This window comes from Prosopis cineraria, unplaced genomic scaffold (assembly GCF_029017545.1).
Source record: "Prosopis cineraria cultivar Desert tree isolate PC_DT_omini unplaced genomic scaffold, ASM2901754v1 PC4, whole genome shotgun sequence".
NCBI lineage: Eukaryota > Viridiplantae > Streptophyta > Magnoliopsida > Fabales > Fabaceae > Prosopis > Prosopis cineraria.
The window spans coordinates 12,008,754-12,025,568 of NW_026555335.1; the positions used below are offsets into that span (position 1 = coordinate 12,008,754).

General features: G+C 32.7%; 1 protein-coding gene and 1 long non-coding RNA gene across 2 annotated transcripts; both read left to right on the forward strand.

Moving 5' to 3' along the window:
• Nucleotides 1-6,481: 6,481 nt before the first annotated feature.
• LOC129308840 (uncharacterized) lies at nucleotides 6,482-7,306 on the forward strand. Its single transcript, XM_054950226.1, has one exon. It carries the CDS (start codon nucleotides 6,482-6,484, stop codon nucleotides 7,304-7,306), a length of 825 nt encoding a protein of 274 aa, XP_054806201.1.
• Nucleotides 7,307-10,008: 2,702 nt separating this feature from the next.
• LOC129308466 (uncharacterized) lies at nucleotides 10,009-15,182 on the forward strand. The gene is made up of 2 exons (XR_008592621.1): nucleotides 10,009-10,657; nucleotides 14,943-15,182. It is a non-coding gene; the product is annotated as an uncharacterized LOC129308466 (long non-coding RNA).
• Nucleotides 15,183-16,815: the final 1,633 nt, after the last annotated feature.

The window sequence follows — 16,815 nt, forward strand, 5'->3', positions numbered from 1 at the left end:
GGTTGAGTACTGAAATTGTGAATTATAAGTGTTTTGCATGATGTGATGCATTGCACAGGTAAATTTTAGTCTTTTGTATATGGTTGGATGGGTGTTTAGGGCTTTTGACTTGAGGATTATGTTTTGGACACTTTATATTGTGAAAATTATGGAAAAAGTGCAAGTTTTAAGAAAAGTGTTCAAATTTTAATGTATAATAATTTAGTTATGAAACCCAAGCTATTAGTTAGAGCTCAAAACGAGCTTCCTACAAACAACTAGTTCGTGTCGATCAGATATTGGATTGAGGAATGGGGCGTAACGAAAATTGCCCTAAAAGCTATCAAACTGATAGCAAAAGTTTGCTGTTATAGAACGTGTAATGCACTATAGCGCATGGCGCAGAGGCGAACAAGCCATAGCGCATGCCCTAATTTTTACAAAATCACTTTGTTTTTCTAATTCTTTTACAAATGCACTAATATTTGAAATGATCTCATACTTTCACATAATTATAAACTCTGATTTATTCTTTTTAAGATCATTGGAAATAGTTTTGGTTTTGAAAATTTAGGATCCCAACTTTACTATATGTTTATAAACTTAATAAACTTGTTTTTATTTTAATCCAATCTCTTAATAAATGAAGATTTGGAGTTGAATTTGAGTTAGAGAAGGAGGATATTACAACATTCATGACAAGGAATCCTTTATCTTTTCTACCCTTAGCTCTCTTCATAACATGTAATATCTCTTGCCTAATCATGATGCTATCTTGGTTTTGTCTCCCCTGGAATAAAGCTGGATTGAAAAGGGGAGATCAAATCGTTCATAACTCTCTTAAGTCGTTGATTCAGTATCTTTGTTATGCATTCGTAGTGCACTGAGCAGAGGGAAATTGGTTTGAAGTGACTCACAAGAGAAGGGTTATCTATTTTATGAATCAAGGATATCAGAGTTTTATTAGCTTCAGCAATAGAGGCCCTGCCATTAAAAACATCAATAATAAAAGTGCAAAAAAAAGACCTACTAATTCTTAATTTGATTGAAAGAAGATAAGAGAAAAGCCATCACAGCTTGGGGCTTTGTATAGACCTATAGAGAAAATAGCTTTCCTAATTTCCTCATGAGTAGGAGGAGAGGCCAAAGAATCAATAAAAGCAGAGTTGTTCCTAGGAAAAGATGTGTTAATAGATAATAACACTAAATCAGAAGCCTCCTGTTGGTAAAGCTCTTTAAAATAGTTAGAAACTAATTTTTATAAAGTACCAATATCCTCGATCCAATTTCTTGATACATCTTTTAAAGCTAGAACTCAATTTCTCCTTCTCCTCATAGTTGTTTTGAGGTGATAATAACGGATGTTATGATCTCCTTTAGAAATCCATTCTGTGTAAGCCTTCTGGAACCATTTAGTTTCTTCTAGCTTCAAAATTTCCTCCAATTCCATATGCAATTCTAGTTCAAGATTGGTTAGAAAATTCGATTAGGGATGAGACTTGGATTTTTGAATACCATTCAGTCTTAATAGAACTCATTTTTTCTTTTGTTCCACTAGGCCAAAAACATTCTTGTTCTAAACAAGAAGAGAGCTTTTGAAAATTTTCAGGTTCAAAGATAGGGTACTGTGAGTAGCCTATTGTTCTTTAAGAAAAGAGCTAAAAGAGTTGTGAGACAACCACATTGCCTCAAAGCGAAAGGGTTTATTGACGAGAGTGACAACATGACACTTACAAGAGTGGATAAATAAAGGGTTATGATCTGAAAAATTAGTTTAGGGAGTACTTTAACGGGGCAATCTTGGAATTCAATAAGGAAAGGTGTATTGGCAAGTGCCCGATCTAGTCTTTCATAAAGGTAATTGAAATCCAATAAATGAGGCCCCTTCCAGGTGAATTTAAGACCATACTCCCCAGATCTGTGAAGGCACAGCTTTGAATTTGGTCTTGGAACCATCTTATTCTTGAACTAGAGCCGGTTGACCCACCAGTGCGCTTAAAGCTTGAAGAGATATCGTTAAAGTCCCCGAATATTAACCAAGGATCACTGATATTGGGGGCCATACAACGTAACTTATTCCACAGGGATTCATGAAAGTTGGAGTATGTTAGAAATTAGAGGAGCAATGGAAGTGAATGAATTATCTGTCTATTTGGATTAGGGAAACTTAAAGATCACTACTTCTCCAGGCAATAAGAATCCCACCCGAGGGTCCAATAGTGTAGAGAATATAATCGTGCTTCATTGTCACATCCAGTATCAGCTAAAGCTATAATATTAGGTTTAGGCCCATCAATGACCATTTTGTCACATTCCAAAAAAGAAGCTTGATAATCAAAATAACTTTAGATAGGTGGCCTGAACACATTAAAACCCAGATGAATATTGGGTTTCTGGAACCATGGAATTCAAAGATCAGTCACTCAATAGTGGGCCTCGCGGGGACGGCCCTATATCATCACCTGGGTCCAAGTTTTCTTTGCAAATGGGATTGAAGTGGTCCCATTTCAAACTAGAATAACGTTAACACCCTACAGAGTAAATGGGCTTAAGATCATAACATTTACTACCATTGGGCTTAACAATATGCAATAAAGATTCGTCATTTTTTCCAAAGTAGCAATGGAATTTCGTAAAATATCCACAGAGAATAATCATTCTATCATATCATCATTGAATTCAGTGATATCCTCCTTTGCTTGGAAGCATGGGCATTTTTCGTTTTGTTGAAGAGATTCGATATTATTTTATGATATCTGTGAATGATAACAAGCTTCTTTGCCCTAAAAAACGAAAAAGAAAAATAGAAAAAAAATAAAAGAAACGAAAAATAAAGAGGGTAGCATAGGCAATCTAGTACATGTGTGGTAAGTAGGAAACAAGCAAAATGTTGAGAAAACGACCCAAAAAAAAAAAAAACAAAGGAACCTGAATCATCCTTTGAAAGTTTTCAGATTTTAGTCCTTTATCCTTTATAGTTAAAGTGTCACCCATAGTTATGATAAATTCATATGTTAGAATTTAAAAACTTCAATGCTTAACCCAAATCTTAATTTCACTATGTATTAAGTTTTGTATATGCTCGCACTGGGACAGCTTGTTCATATGAACATGGTTTAAGCTTTGTTTTTTTCCCCCTACCAGCTGAAAAAAATTGTTAGTACTCCATCCTTTTCAAGTTACAGAATACTTTTAGATAAAATTACACATATCAATAAAAACTCATTAAATATAATTTATAACTTTATTTTTTAAAATAAAAAATATCAACTTGCAAAAATATCTTTAATTTAATACTCTATATGTGAAATAAATAGAGAATAGACTAAAAATTGTAATATTCAAAAAATATTATTAATAGAATCTTATTTTTATCAGAATGTCTTATATTTTATGATAGTGAATCTCTTTTAAAAATATCTTATAATTTATGATGGGATAGTGATTTTCACATCCTTGTGCCTTTTATTTTTACTCTTTTTTTTATATGTTTATTTTTTTTCCCTATTTGCTTGGGTTTAATTTTTTTTTTTTTAAGTCTGAGAGCCTAGGAAATCTTGAATATAATCTTTTGTTGTGGCCATCACCCTCTACTATCATGTTAAAGTTTTATATATGTTTGTGTTTATACTTTGTCAATACCTCCAAAATTATTTAAATTACTTGATTGAAATTAACATTAGCTTAATATATACCTTTTATCTTAGAATTACTTGACGTATATAAACTTCTATTCTCTAAACTTATGCGTGGAATTTGCATGCAAATTGTTAAAAAAAAAAATCTGAATTCTCTAATTGGATTAACATTCATACGAAAATGGATTCATAGTTATTTTTATTAAAAAATGCCTGTTAAAAAAAATTAATGACAGCGAAACTTAATATATTAAAGTCTCAAATGGATTCATAGTCTCTATATATATAATATATAAAACGAAGCATTGTTTATGTCGAAGTTCATACTAATGTCACAGATTTTGCCGTCTAAATTGAAGAGTGACTTTTTATGTTGATTATGAAAAATAACTTTAATTTCCACTAATTTTGACTAGAGCCTTCAATTGCCAGCCCTTTTAAGTTTGAAAAAAATTTAGGGTTGGGTTGCTATTTTAAAGTAAAAAAAAATAAAAGGGTCAGTCCTATTAAGCTTTTTTATAATTTTTTTAAATTTTAATATTAAAAAAATAAATACTACATTAATTATAAAATTCCAACCTCCTTTCATGAGGATAAAGAAGGAATATTTAAAAAATTTAATATCTTTTTCATTAATAAGACTCCAAAAGGAGAATGACAATTACATTGATATCGATAACAATAAAAATAATTAAAATTTAGTGATGATGCTAGCAATTAGCAAAGACGGATTGTTATCCGTGATGATTTTATGATGTTGTTATTTTTTATTATACTTAATTTTGTTATGCGTATTAATTTAAATTTATTTTTTTAAACTTCATGTTATATAAAATAATTTTTTTAAATTTTTAATATGTATTTTTGTAGATTTTTAAATTGAAAATTAAAAAAAAAAGGGCTAAGGACCAGGGCTAGGTTAACTAAAATAAAACTTTAAAATATAATCAAACTTAATAAAACTAATCCATTTAAACACTGACCTTTTAAAGATTGGTTCTAATTGATAAATCTAATTTTGACCTTAAAAATAAATAAACGTCCTATTAGTTCTATTCTTTCAAAAAGAAATAAATATGGACATAAAAAAATCATGCATGATTTCTTTTCGCAATATTTTAACTACAGCAGTCCAATATCTGCAAATTTATCCTCTATTGGTAACTCTTATAATAAACCTTTAATCAATATTTTTACCAGCTAAGTTGTTAATTAATAATATTAGGGATTTAAATCCTTTAGAGTTAAGATCTATGAATTTCAGAAAAGTTTGTCTCTTAAAGAAAGGAAAACATATTTTATATTTTATAAAAATAATAAAATGATGAAAAATGCTTAAAAAAAACTTTACAAAAATTCACATATCTCAACTTTAAAAGATTTAAATTCTAATATTGGTAGCGTGCCGAAATATTGTAATTTTTTTTTTCTTTAATAGGCGGAAAATATTGTAATTTGTTCATGGTATATAGAAATGAGAATTTACATTGTTAAGTTATATTGTACTTCTCTAATACATAAAATTTATATTGTTATTTTTAATTTGAATAAATGATATTTAATTTTAAATTTTAAAAGTAGATAATTTAAACAACTATTTCCTTAAGAAATTACTAATTAGAATACTGCTATATTACATTTTGTTCTATTCGCAAAAAAATAAAATATCTAAATCAACTACGAAATGAAAATTATCAACAACACACCCTACAAAATATCTTTTTATCACGACAATGACACAATACATGCAATTTGTTGAAAGAATTGTCAAATAAATTATCAAGTCCGTGACTAACTACTCATTTTTGGACAGACTTTAATCGAGCTCTGGATATTAGAATCACTTGCTATTAAGGAGTGAAGTGATACTTTTGCTAACTTCCAAAGCCAACAAAACAGATCAATTTTAAAGTGCACCATCTCTGTCATAGGACTGCTAATACGCGTTAATAGATTTACCCTTTAGGTTTGGTAATGTGCTATTCACTCCACTTGCATAGTGAAACTAACCTGCAAATTAAAACAAATAAAACCAGAGCTACTCTACACAATTGAGTCCGATATATAATGCTGAAATATTACCTAATCAAATAGCTATATTAAAAAACCAAAACCAGTCTAGCTCTGTGGCATATATAAATGGAAAAAATATATTTACTTTAAACTTTTGGGATAATATAATTTTTTTCTCTAAACTTTCTTTTCTTATTGATTTAATTCTTAAATTTTGATTTATTACAACTCAATCCTTATAATTTATTGAATTCAGAAATTATAAAGATTGAGTTGTACCAAATTAAAAAACTATAAATGTGAAATTGTTTTGATTCAAGAAATTAACAAAAAAATTAAACTGTTTTGAATCAAAGTTTAGAAATTGAATTGATAATTAAAAATAAATAAATCAAAGACTCAAAGTTATATTTTCCTTTAAACTTTTCAATCATATTTATGAAAAAATGTGTAAAGAGATAATACATATAAAAATACTGTTGTGTATAAAATTCTTGCCTTGAGATATACTGTACGTATTGCATATTGGTGTTTCCAGAAAAAAAGTCATTAAGTCTTGAAATTAAATGGCCAATGGACTATTCTCTTCTCTTGTCCCTTCCAGATGCCTTTCCCAGTCTTCAATTTTCTAGAAGCCACGGACGAGTAAGCCAAAAGCAGCTCCCAAGTAATGCCAAAGGTAAACCCATTTATGTCCCTTTATATATACTCCAAAACACAAACATTACATATTACTCTCTCACAATTACCCTAATTCCCCTCACCTTTACTTCCTATATAAAACCACCTTTCTTTCTAAACATTCTCTCTCTAATACCAAAAATCTCTCTTCACTATTATTTCCTTTGACTATGGCTTCTTATCCAGATTTCGTCCCTCAAACACCCGAAAGACATGACCAAGACGAAGACGATGATGAAGAAGAAGCACTGTCTCTCTGCGATCTTCCACTGAACCACAATACCCAAAAATGCAACGGTTTAGATTCAGACGACACGTCGTCCAAGCAGATCAGTCGTCGGTCTTCGTTATCATCAGAGGCCGTGGATTTCTTCGAATTCTTCAACGACAACACCAGCTTCGATATGTGCTCTGCCGACGACATCGTTTTCTGCGGGAAGCTCTTCAATGACACCGACCGATCTCCTCCCAAGATCAGCAACAGAAAAGATCCGAGCAGACCGCCGGTATACCGCCGGAGATCAGAGTCTCTGTCCACGTTGCAATCTGGCGTGACCCGATCCAACAGTGCCATCACTTGTGGGAATAATTCTCGCCGGTTCATGATGAGGAACAGCAGGTCCTTGGATTACCGCAGACTTCACCGGTCTTCGAGCTCCATCGTGATGCCGGCGACGGAAATTGAGAGGAATACTTCGGTGAGGAGCGTCGTGCAGTCGGAGATCGTTGTGAAGAAGGCAATGAAGCCGCGGTGGTTCTTCCTGTTTTTTGGGCTCGTCAGGGTACCGTCAGAGATGGAGCTCAGCGACATTAAGAATCGGCAATTTCGCCGAAACCCTTCCACGACAATGTTTCCGACGGCTGATGGCAGTGGGAAGCTGGCGGTGAATCGGAGTTCCGGCAAGGTGTCGTGGAAAATACTGAAGGCATTGAGTTGCAAGGACCATACGAGCGTGTCCGTGACGACGCCGTTTGTGTTGCCGCAGACAACATAGGACTTTAGGTCACGTGACGTGCATGCGTATGGTACAGGAAATTATCGTCATGTGGAAGACATTAAAAAAAAGCTGAACTAGTAGCTTTGTTGGATGGGACAGTTAACACAGAGACCATGATATGCATGGCAGGGGTATTTCGGTAATTGGAGGTATGTGCCTGCTCGACGCTTGAGGCCAGGATAATACAATAATGACTTACGTAGAAGGGAAGGTTGTGTACAGGGGCGAACCATGGAGGATCACAGTCCTCTCCTTTCTCTGTCAGTAAATGAGAGGCTGTATTTATTTATTTGATTTTTTATTTTATTTTTGAATTTGTGGTTTTTTGTTTGTTGGGTGGGTGGCCATGGAAATGAATGACAATCACGGGAAATCCGACAGTGACATAAAGATTTTACAGAGCAGGAACCTAGAAATTTCTTAGGTTTTTTTATTCATGTTTTTATCCCTCGCGGGAGGAGATTTTTTATTTCCCCCACGAGGAACGGGTTTGTTTGTACGAATGTTTTCAGAAAATAAAGTTATAGAAAGACTACATAAAAAAAAAAAAGGTGCATAAGAGGTTTTATTTCTTATAATTAATTTTATATTTTTCCTTTTTTTTTTCAAATAAATGCAACCACCTTTGTAAAGATAAATGATTGGTACTCATCGTTTTACTCTGTGTTGTTGGCATGTTGGAAGGTTATATATTGCGTGGGAATCAGTTTTGCTTCTCCTCTGCTCTGAAGATTACTAAGTACTCCCTCTTTTAAAAATTTTAAAATATTTTTAATTAAATTTTACTTCAATAAAATAATTATTTATTTTTAAATTACTCTTTTTTTATATTTATTTTCATTAAATACTTTATAATAAATATAAAGTCATTATTAATAAAAATATTTTTTTAAAAAAGATAATAGTTACATCATAAAAAATTAAAAATTCTTTATATTTTTAAACATTTAACTGTATAAAAAATATTTTATATTTTTTAATTGAGGGAGTATATGAATTTACATTTTGAGATATATAATTTTTTTTTGGTGAGTTGCATTGGAGCTCAACAGGTTAAAACATACAGATTTTGAAGTTCAAAAAACGCTTGCATACTAACAAATCACGCATCATCATCTCATTCATTCACTTACAATTCATAGTTAATCTTAGTCATACATTAATGTTTTTACTTGTTACATGTAAAGAAGATTCTCAAAGGTAACCGCTCTGCAACTACAACTTTATTTTTGAATACAAGAAAAACTAGCACGTATTTTTTTTATCATTACTTATAAGTAAAATTATAAATTTCAAGAAATATTTATCACATTTTTTTTTTCAAATTATTCCTTATATAGTAAACGTTTAGTTTTATTGATCGATAGATTTGTTTCATTAATTATAAGGATAATTTAGTTCAAATTATTAAATTTCAGACATAATTATTATACTTAACCAATTTTCTTAAATTATATGAATTGATTATTTTCTCTCATATTTAAAAATAGCGAGAGTAGATATTTTTATTTTTTAATTTTAACTTTATGTGCGTAGCCATGAAAGTTTTATTTAACAAACTTGTCATGCAATTATGACTCATAATGCATGGGCTCTTACCATCATTTACTCAATTTCTCTCTAATTAAATCCAAAACCCTCATAATATTATGCCCCCTAAGTTTAATATTATTCCTTCTTAATCATAATATATCACTTTTTTTAAAGTTTTATTTGATCCAAAATATAGGATATTAGATAAATTTTATAATTTTTTTAATTATATCCCTATTTCATTTATTACTTTTTTTTTTCAAATAATGCATGTGAATTTTAATTGTAATTATCAAGGCACTTATGTATGATATTTAATAAAGGTATAATTAAAAAGATGTAATTTTTTTAAAAAATTAAAGTTTTAACTAACATTTTTTAATAACTGTGAATTAGTTAATAATACCTTATATTATGTAGTATAGAAAGAGTACTATAATGCGCCTTTAACTAAATTACACTTTCCAATGAGTTAGTTAAGTGTTTTTAATATGGTGTCTTAATTAAAAAATCTTATTAATTGTACCACTTTATAGGTATTTTTGGAAAAAAAATCTAATTAATTGCACATTTAAAAACCCCAAAAATATTATATTTGTTAACTTCTTACTTTAAAAAATACTTTATATTTTTGAAGGGAGAGCATGAGAGAAAGAAATATGCTTTCGTTGCTTAATATTTCAAATATAGAAAATTAATTTACAAATACTTATAGTTTTAATTAGTTTGGAAGTAGCTGTCTATAATTCATACATGTAGAATTTTTTTACATTGTTGGCCGAAATTATTAAATCAATTTTTATACATATCAAATTTTTCTATAAATCATCTTAAGTGACAAACGTAGGATGAGGCCAATGAAGACATAAAACATATAAAATGTTCAATTCTCTGGATCTCTTCACAAGAAAATTAACTGGATTAAAAAATATAGTTAAGATCAATAAATATATTTGAAATTTAACTTTTTTAAAATGCTTTTATGGATTGTTTGACATGATAGTTTTGTATTATTTAATGATGTTAACTTGATTACACTCCTTTCATTGAGGGTAAAAAATTAATTTTTAAAGAAATCAAAGAAAGAATGTGTATGGTTGTTTCTTATATAAAAAGGTTGAGAATTAATTACTTTTTCCTTGAGTCTTGAGAGCGAACATGTTTACAAACGCGTTCTCGGCTGACACCGCCTCTGTGGTTCTGGTCTCCACGGAGGAAAAAGATACGCTAGATCGAAGTAAGAAAAAAGTTTGAGAAGGTGGTATTTTCTCAGGCGAAACGTCACTATAGTTGCGAAGTGAATGATGGATGAAGGTGAATGCATGGACGAGATTTGAAGGCATTGGAGCTGTATCGTACCGCGACTCACTATTGAAGAGGAAGGAGAGCTTCTCCGATTCATCTCTGGACGACGGTGAAGAGGTAGACATATGTTTTGAGTCAATTCCGAATCCAAGCGAAAGTATTACAGTTGACCGTATGAACTTACTTTGCCCCAACTTCATTCTCGATCTGAAAGAAAGAAAACGACCAGCTAAGCCTTTCCATTTAACACTGATTGTCAAATCGATGGGTAAAACCATAAGTCTGCGATTGTTAAAGCCACGAATTGAGCAATTATAGAGCAAGAAGGGCAGTGTTCAAGTGGTCGATATAGAAGGTGATTTTTTCCTTGTGGAATTTGAAGATGCAAAGTACTATAATACGGCCCTCACTGGAGGTCCTTGGGTGATTCTTGATAGCTATTTGGTGGTGATTCGTTGGAAGCCAAACTTCAACCCGATGGAAGAGGTCATCTCAAAGCTTATTGTCTGCGTACGTATTCCTACTATGTTTATGGATTTATATGATAGGAAATTACTGTATAATGTGGGAAATGAGATTGAAAATATCATTAAAATTGATGAACATATTGCTAGAAAAAAAAGAGGTAGATTTGTTAGGATTTGTGTTGAGGTAGATATCTCGAAGCCTTTACTGCCTCAATTTGCTGTTGATGAGAAAGTATTTCCTATTGAGTATGAATGTATGTCTTTGTTATGTTTATGCTGTGGCACTTATGGTCACTTGAAGGAGGACTGTAAGAGTAAGGGAGAAGTAGGTGAAACTAGTTCGAGGATGAATCTTGGTACCCATAGGGATGCTGTGGTCAATGGGATAGGGTTTAATAGTGGTGACAGGGTAGATGCACTAGATCAACATATGTGGAAGGTTGCACAACATCTTAGAAGGGGGTGAAGAGTTTGAACTTTAAATGATAACTTTATTGGTACTTCAAGATTTTCTTTATTAGCGAAAGAACGAGGGGATAATCCCAGTATTGTTTATATGTCATAAGATAAAAACAATAAGCTGAATCATAGACAGAATATGGGGAGTGTTTTGGAAAGGAAATAAGACAAAAGGGAAACTGGTCAGCACTCCCTAAGGGATATTACAACTGCTAGTTACAACAGAAAAAATCAAGTAGTTAGTTCAGGCAATTTGAAATCGAAAGGAGGTGGTAGTAGTAAAAGAGCTTGTGAATAATGTATGAGAGGCTTGTTTACTAGCTAGGAATAGGGGGAATGTGGGTCAGGAGAAAGTGATTACTACTAGGCAACAGGGTGAGGATTATATTATGACTTCAATTGAAGGAATAGAGGTGGACTTTGGGGTAGATGAGGAAGGAGTAATTTCTAGAGGTTGTACAGGATGTGAAAACCAAGTTGAGCAATATGAACTTGATGGTGAGGGAGAGGATGATGTTCGATGGACCCGTATAGAGGATGATAAGCAGGATGATATAGTGTTGAAGGTAATACATGAAGGAGGCTATGTGTCTATTAAGATACAAACCTAATGGCTATTATTTTTTCTTCATGAAAATCATTTTTTGGAATTATAGAGGTGCTTCTAACTCCCACTTTGGTAGAGCATGTAAAACTTTGTTGAGGTTGCATAACCCAACAATGGTTGCTTTAGTTGAACTGCGAGTCAGTGGTCTTAGAGTTGATTGTGTTATTAGTAATTTAAGTTTTAAATTCTCGATTAGAGTAAAAACAAGAGGGTTTGTTGGGGGCATTTGGTTATGCTGGAAGAATGGAGAGTTGCACATTGATATCTTGGTAAGAGATGCACAGTTTCTTCATGTTAAAGTGGAGAAGGAGACCTGTAGTTGGTTGTGTACTATTGTATATGCCAATCTACAAGGTGCTACACGAGATGCCTTATGGAATAGACTTAGAGATATAGCTAGAAGTATTGATGAGGCATGGTTAGTTGGGGGTGATTTTAATGAGATTGCCTCACCTCTTGAATAAAAAGGAGGTGCTGATTCGAGCATCCAGAGATGCAATGCCTTTCGTGCTTGGATTGAGGATTGTATGTTGATTGATATTGAGGCCGAGGGGCCTCTTTATACTTGGAGGGGGCTAAAGTAGAATGGAGAGATAGAGTATATAAGAGATTAGACAGGTGTTTATGCAATACCATATAGCAGTAAACATTTCTTAATGCGTTTGCTCAAGTCTTGGCTCGAGTTGAATCAGACCATCATCCTCTTTGTTTTGATCTGCATGGCCATATTCCTCCAAGAAATACTCAAGCTTTTTAGTTTGAAGCCATATGGTTGAGTCACCAAGCTTTAAGGATTTTTTGTGTGAAAACTAGTGTCAGGATGTAGAGGCTCATGTGGCTCTAACTTGTCTTAAAAAACCATTAAGGAAGTGGAATCAGGAGGTCTTTAATTGTCTTGAGAGGCGGAAGAAGAAGCTGCTGGCAAGAATTGTCGGAATTCAACGGAAGTTGAATGGTACTTCCAACTCATTTCTAGAAGACCTTGAGGCTAAACTGAATGATGAATTATGACAATTGCTTTACCAAGAGGAAATTCATTGGTACCAGAAGGCTAGGGGGAATAGATAAGAAGTGGGGACCGTAACACTAAGTTTTATCATCTAAAGGTTATTAGTAGAAGACGAAGAAATAAAATTCACATGTTAAGAAATGATAATGGTATATGGGTTGAGAATGAAGTTGAATTAATACGGATGGTGAAAACTTTCTATTTTAATTTGTTTTATGAGGAAGTTACTGCTAGACAATGGATCAATACACAACATAAATGGGGACAAGTTGATGCTACTAAACTCCATAAGTTGGGTAAATCTATTAGTCCAGAGGACATTTATCAGGCTATCTTTAGTATTGGACCTTTTAAAGCTCTTGGCAAGGATGGCTTCTCGATAATTTTCTTTCATAAAAATTAGGATGTAGTAGGATGTACTGTTATAGATTTGATTATGCACATATGGAATAATCCGCACCGCTTGACTAAAATTAATCAAACTTTGATTACATTGGTACTAAAGTTGGATAAAGTTGAGGTGGTTAGTCATCTTCGGCCTATCTCTCTTTGTAAGTCATTTATAAAGGGCTTTCAAAGATTCTTGTCAGTTATTTAAATCCGTTGATGAATAAGTGGTATCTCCTTTTCAAGCTAGTTTTATTCCGGGAAGATGCATCCAGGAGAATATTGTTATAACGAGAGAGATTTCTCATTCTATGAGGAGAATGGCAAGGGATAAAGGCATTATGGCTATTAAAATTGACCTTGACAAGGCTATGATCGTATAAATTAGAGTTTCTTGTGACATGTCTTGGAGGAACTGGGTTTGCTAAGGGAGATTGTAGAGATTATTGCCAATTGTTTTGAAAGTATTTCTATGACGTTACTTTGGAATCGTGTAAAGTCAAATAGTTTTAAACCTTCTAGAAGATTAAGGCAAGGGAACCCTTTATCTCTATATTTATTTGTTTTGAGCATGGAGAAATTATCTCATATGATTGTTGATGAAATTAAGGTAGGTGTATGGACACCTATAAAGTTAGGGAGGCATGGGACTCTAATATGACATTTGCTTTTTGTTGATAATTTATTATTGTTTTGTGAGATGGAGGTGGAGCAATTAGAGGTTGTGCTATAATGTTTGCAAAAGTTTGGTGCCATCTCTAGTCAAAAAATAAATCCACAAAAGATAGTTGTGGCATTTTTGAAAGATGTTTCACAGGCAAAATGTGAGGAATTGGTACGCTGTTGTGGTTTTCAACCAGTTCTAGAGTTAGGCCATTACTTAGGCTCTTATATAACTCACGGTCAAAGAACTAGAGGTCAATATCAATTTTTATTGGATAAGGTACAAAAGAAACTGAGTAGGTGGAAGGCACAAAGTCTGTCTTTTACTGGGTGGCTAACATTAGTTTAATCAATTATACAACAGGTTCCTGTTTTTACTATGTAACATGATATTTTACCTGTAGGAGTCTGTCAAGAATTGGAACAGATGCAACGAGACTTTATTTGGGGGTCCATTCATAACAGGCGGAGGGTCCTTCTAATAGGATGGGAAACTATATGTTGATCGAAAGCATTGGGAGGCTTTAGTTTATGAAATTTAAGAGTAATGAATGAGGCCCTATTAAGTTAGATTGGATGGATGATGCTTGTATCCCCACAGAAATTAAGTTCTCAATTTCTAATAAGTAAATATGGGAGAAGAGAGCTATTGGATCAATAATGCATTGTTAAACATACCGATTCTATTTTATGGAAGAAATCAGGTGAGCTTTGGCCGTGTATACTATGGCACGTTGGATGGGAGGTAAATAATGGGAGCAAAGTGAACTTCTGGGTTGATAGGTGGGTGGCTAATAGTACATCTTTAGTTGACCAATGCTTGGTGGTTCCTGCACCTTCTGGATTATGAAAGTGTGTAAGGGTTTATGTCAATGAGAGGGGTGGTTAGAGATTAGAGGAGTTAAAGGTTTGGTTACCTGAGGATATAGTGGGCCAGATTAAAGCTACGCTGCCTCTTTGTGTGTCTATGGGGGAAGACAGAATTCATTGGTTAGGTAGTGGTTCTGATAATTTTAGTATTGCTATAATGTACAAGCATCTAAGTGGTTTTGATCGACAAGATGGAAACAGTATTTGTACAAAAATTTGGTCTTAGAAGGGTTCGAGACGTATCCAAACGTTCTTATGGTTGGTTGCTTCAAATAGATTACCAACATTTGCTCGAAGGTTTAACGATATTGTTGGGTCGTCTGTTTGTTTCAGGTGTGGATTGGTTGAGGAGTCCTGCTTGCATGCATTGAGGGATTGTTCTTATGCACATAGTGTGTGGGAGTAGCTAATACGAGATATGCATTTTTTTATTTTTTATTTAAATTTGTATAAATGGTTTCAAAAGAATTTCAATAGTAGTTCAATAAGGAAAACGTGTAATTGGCATTTGATATTTGGGGTGGCTGTATGGTTTATGTGGTCTTGGATGAATAAAATGATGTTTGATCCTAACTTTGATTCCTCCAAGATTTCTGTTATGAGTATTATGCAATATGTTGAGGGGATTAAGAAAGCTTATGATATGGATGACAATATTTGTCTCAAGCATTAGGACGATATTCAGTGGTGGCCACCTCAAGAGGGCTGGTTAAAGCTCAATATTAAAAGTGTTACTAAGGGGTGGCTTGGGGATGCTGATTGTGGAGGAGTCATACGGGATTTTACTGGTGACTGGAAAGGGGGTTTTGTTAATAGAGTGGGTAGGTGTACAGCTTTGGAGGTGGAATTATGGGGCTTATGGTCTGGGTTCCTCTTGTTAAAAAGCTTGGATCTAAAGAAGGTTATCATTGAATCTGACTTTACTACACTTGAACATATGCTGAAACAAATGTTGTCATGTTCTTGTGTGAAGAATCAATTCCTTCGTCAAATCCAAACTATGATTGATGCTAGTTGGCATATCTGTGTGACACATACTTATTGGGAAGGGAATTTTAGTGTGGATTGGTTGGCTAATTGGAGCCTCTCATAGGAATGTGGACTATAGGTTTTGAGTGAGCCTCCTGAAGGCTTACTTGATGTACTGTATAGGGATAGACTGGGCTTGACTTGCCCACGATTAATTTCAGTTTAATTTTGTTTTGGCTTTACCCCTCTATTTACCAAAAAAAAAGGTTGAGAAGGAGAGTAATAGATTTCAAATTATAGATATAATGAGAGTAAAATTTCAAAAGTTATAATATCTACTCCCTCTGTTAAAAATGTAAGGTATTTTTTGAAAAGTTGAATGTTAAAAAATATAAAACATTTTTAATCTTTCGAGGTATAATCATTATCTTTTTTTTTAAGTGTCCCTATTGATGAATGACTTTATATTTATTGTAGAGTATTTAATAGAGTAGATATAAAAATATAAGATTAATTTGAAAATAGGTAACTACTTTATTAAGGGGTGAAATTCGATTAAAAATACCGTAAATTTTTTAACGGAGGAAGTACTTGCAAATTTTCTCTTTGAACCAGAAATTTGAGAGTACCAGATTTCAAATTATAGATATAATGAGAGTAAAATTTCAAAAGTTATAATAACTACTCCCTCCATTCAAAAATGTAAAGTATTTTTCGAGAAGTTGGATGTTAAAAAATATAAAACATTTTTAATCTTTCGAGGTATAATCATTATCTTTTTTTAAAAGTGTCTCTATTAATGAATGACTTTATAATTATTGTAGAGTATTTAATAGAGTAAATATAAAAATATATGGTTAATTTGAAAATAAGTAACTACTTTATTGAGAGGTGAAATTTAATTAAAAATACCTTATATTTTTTAACGGAGGAAGTACTTGCAAATTTTCTTTTTAAACTAGACATTTGCTAACCCTAAGCTCTACAAGCCCGAGCGATTGCAATTCTATATTTCTATCATGACTATATCAAGAAGAAAAATGACCTCCACGTAATTTTTGCATCTTATTGCTACAAGTGTGTATTACAAAAGATTAACATTTGATACCCAATTCCATAATATCAGTTTTTATTACTTTTTTCTTCCACCCGGTAGCAGTTGCTTTGGGACCTCATGTCAAGTTGAGAAAATTTTAATAAGATTTAAATTAAAGCGGATTGAGGTGGGTCGAGATTC

Bases quoted from the DNA above. Each gene is read 5' to 3' on its own strand.
- LOC129308840 (XM_054950226.1), top strand. From the start codon at position 6,482: ATGGCTTCTTATCCAGATTTCGTCCCTCAAACACCCGAAAGACATGAC.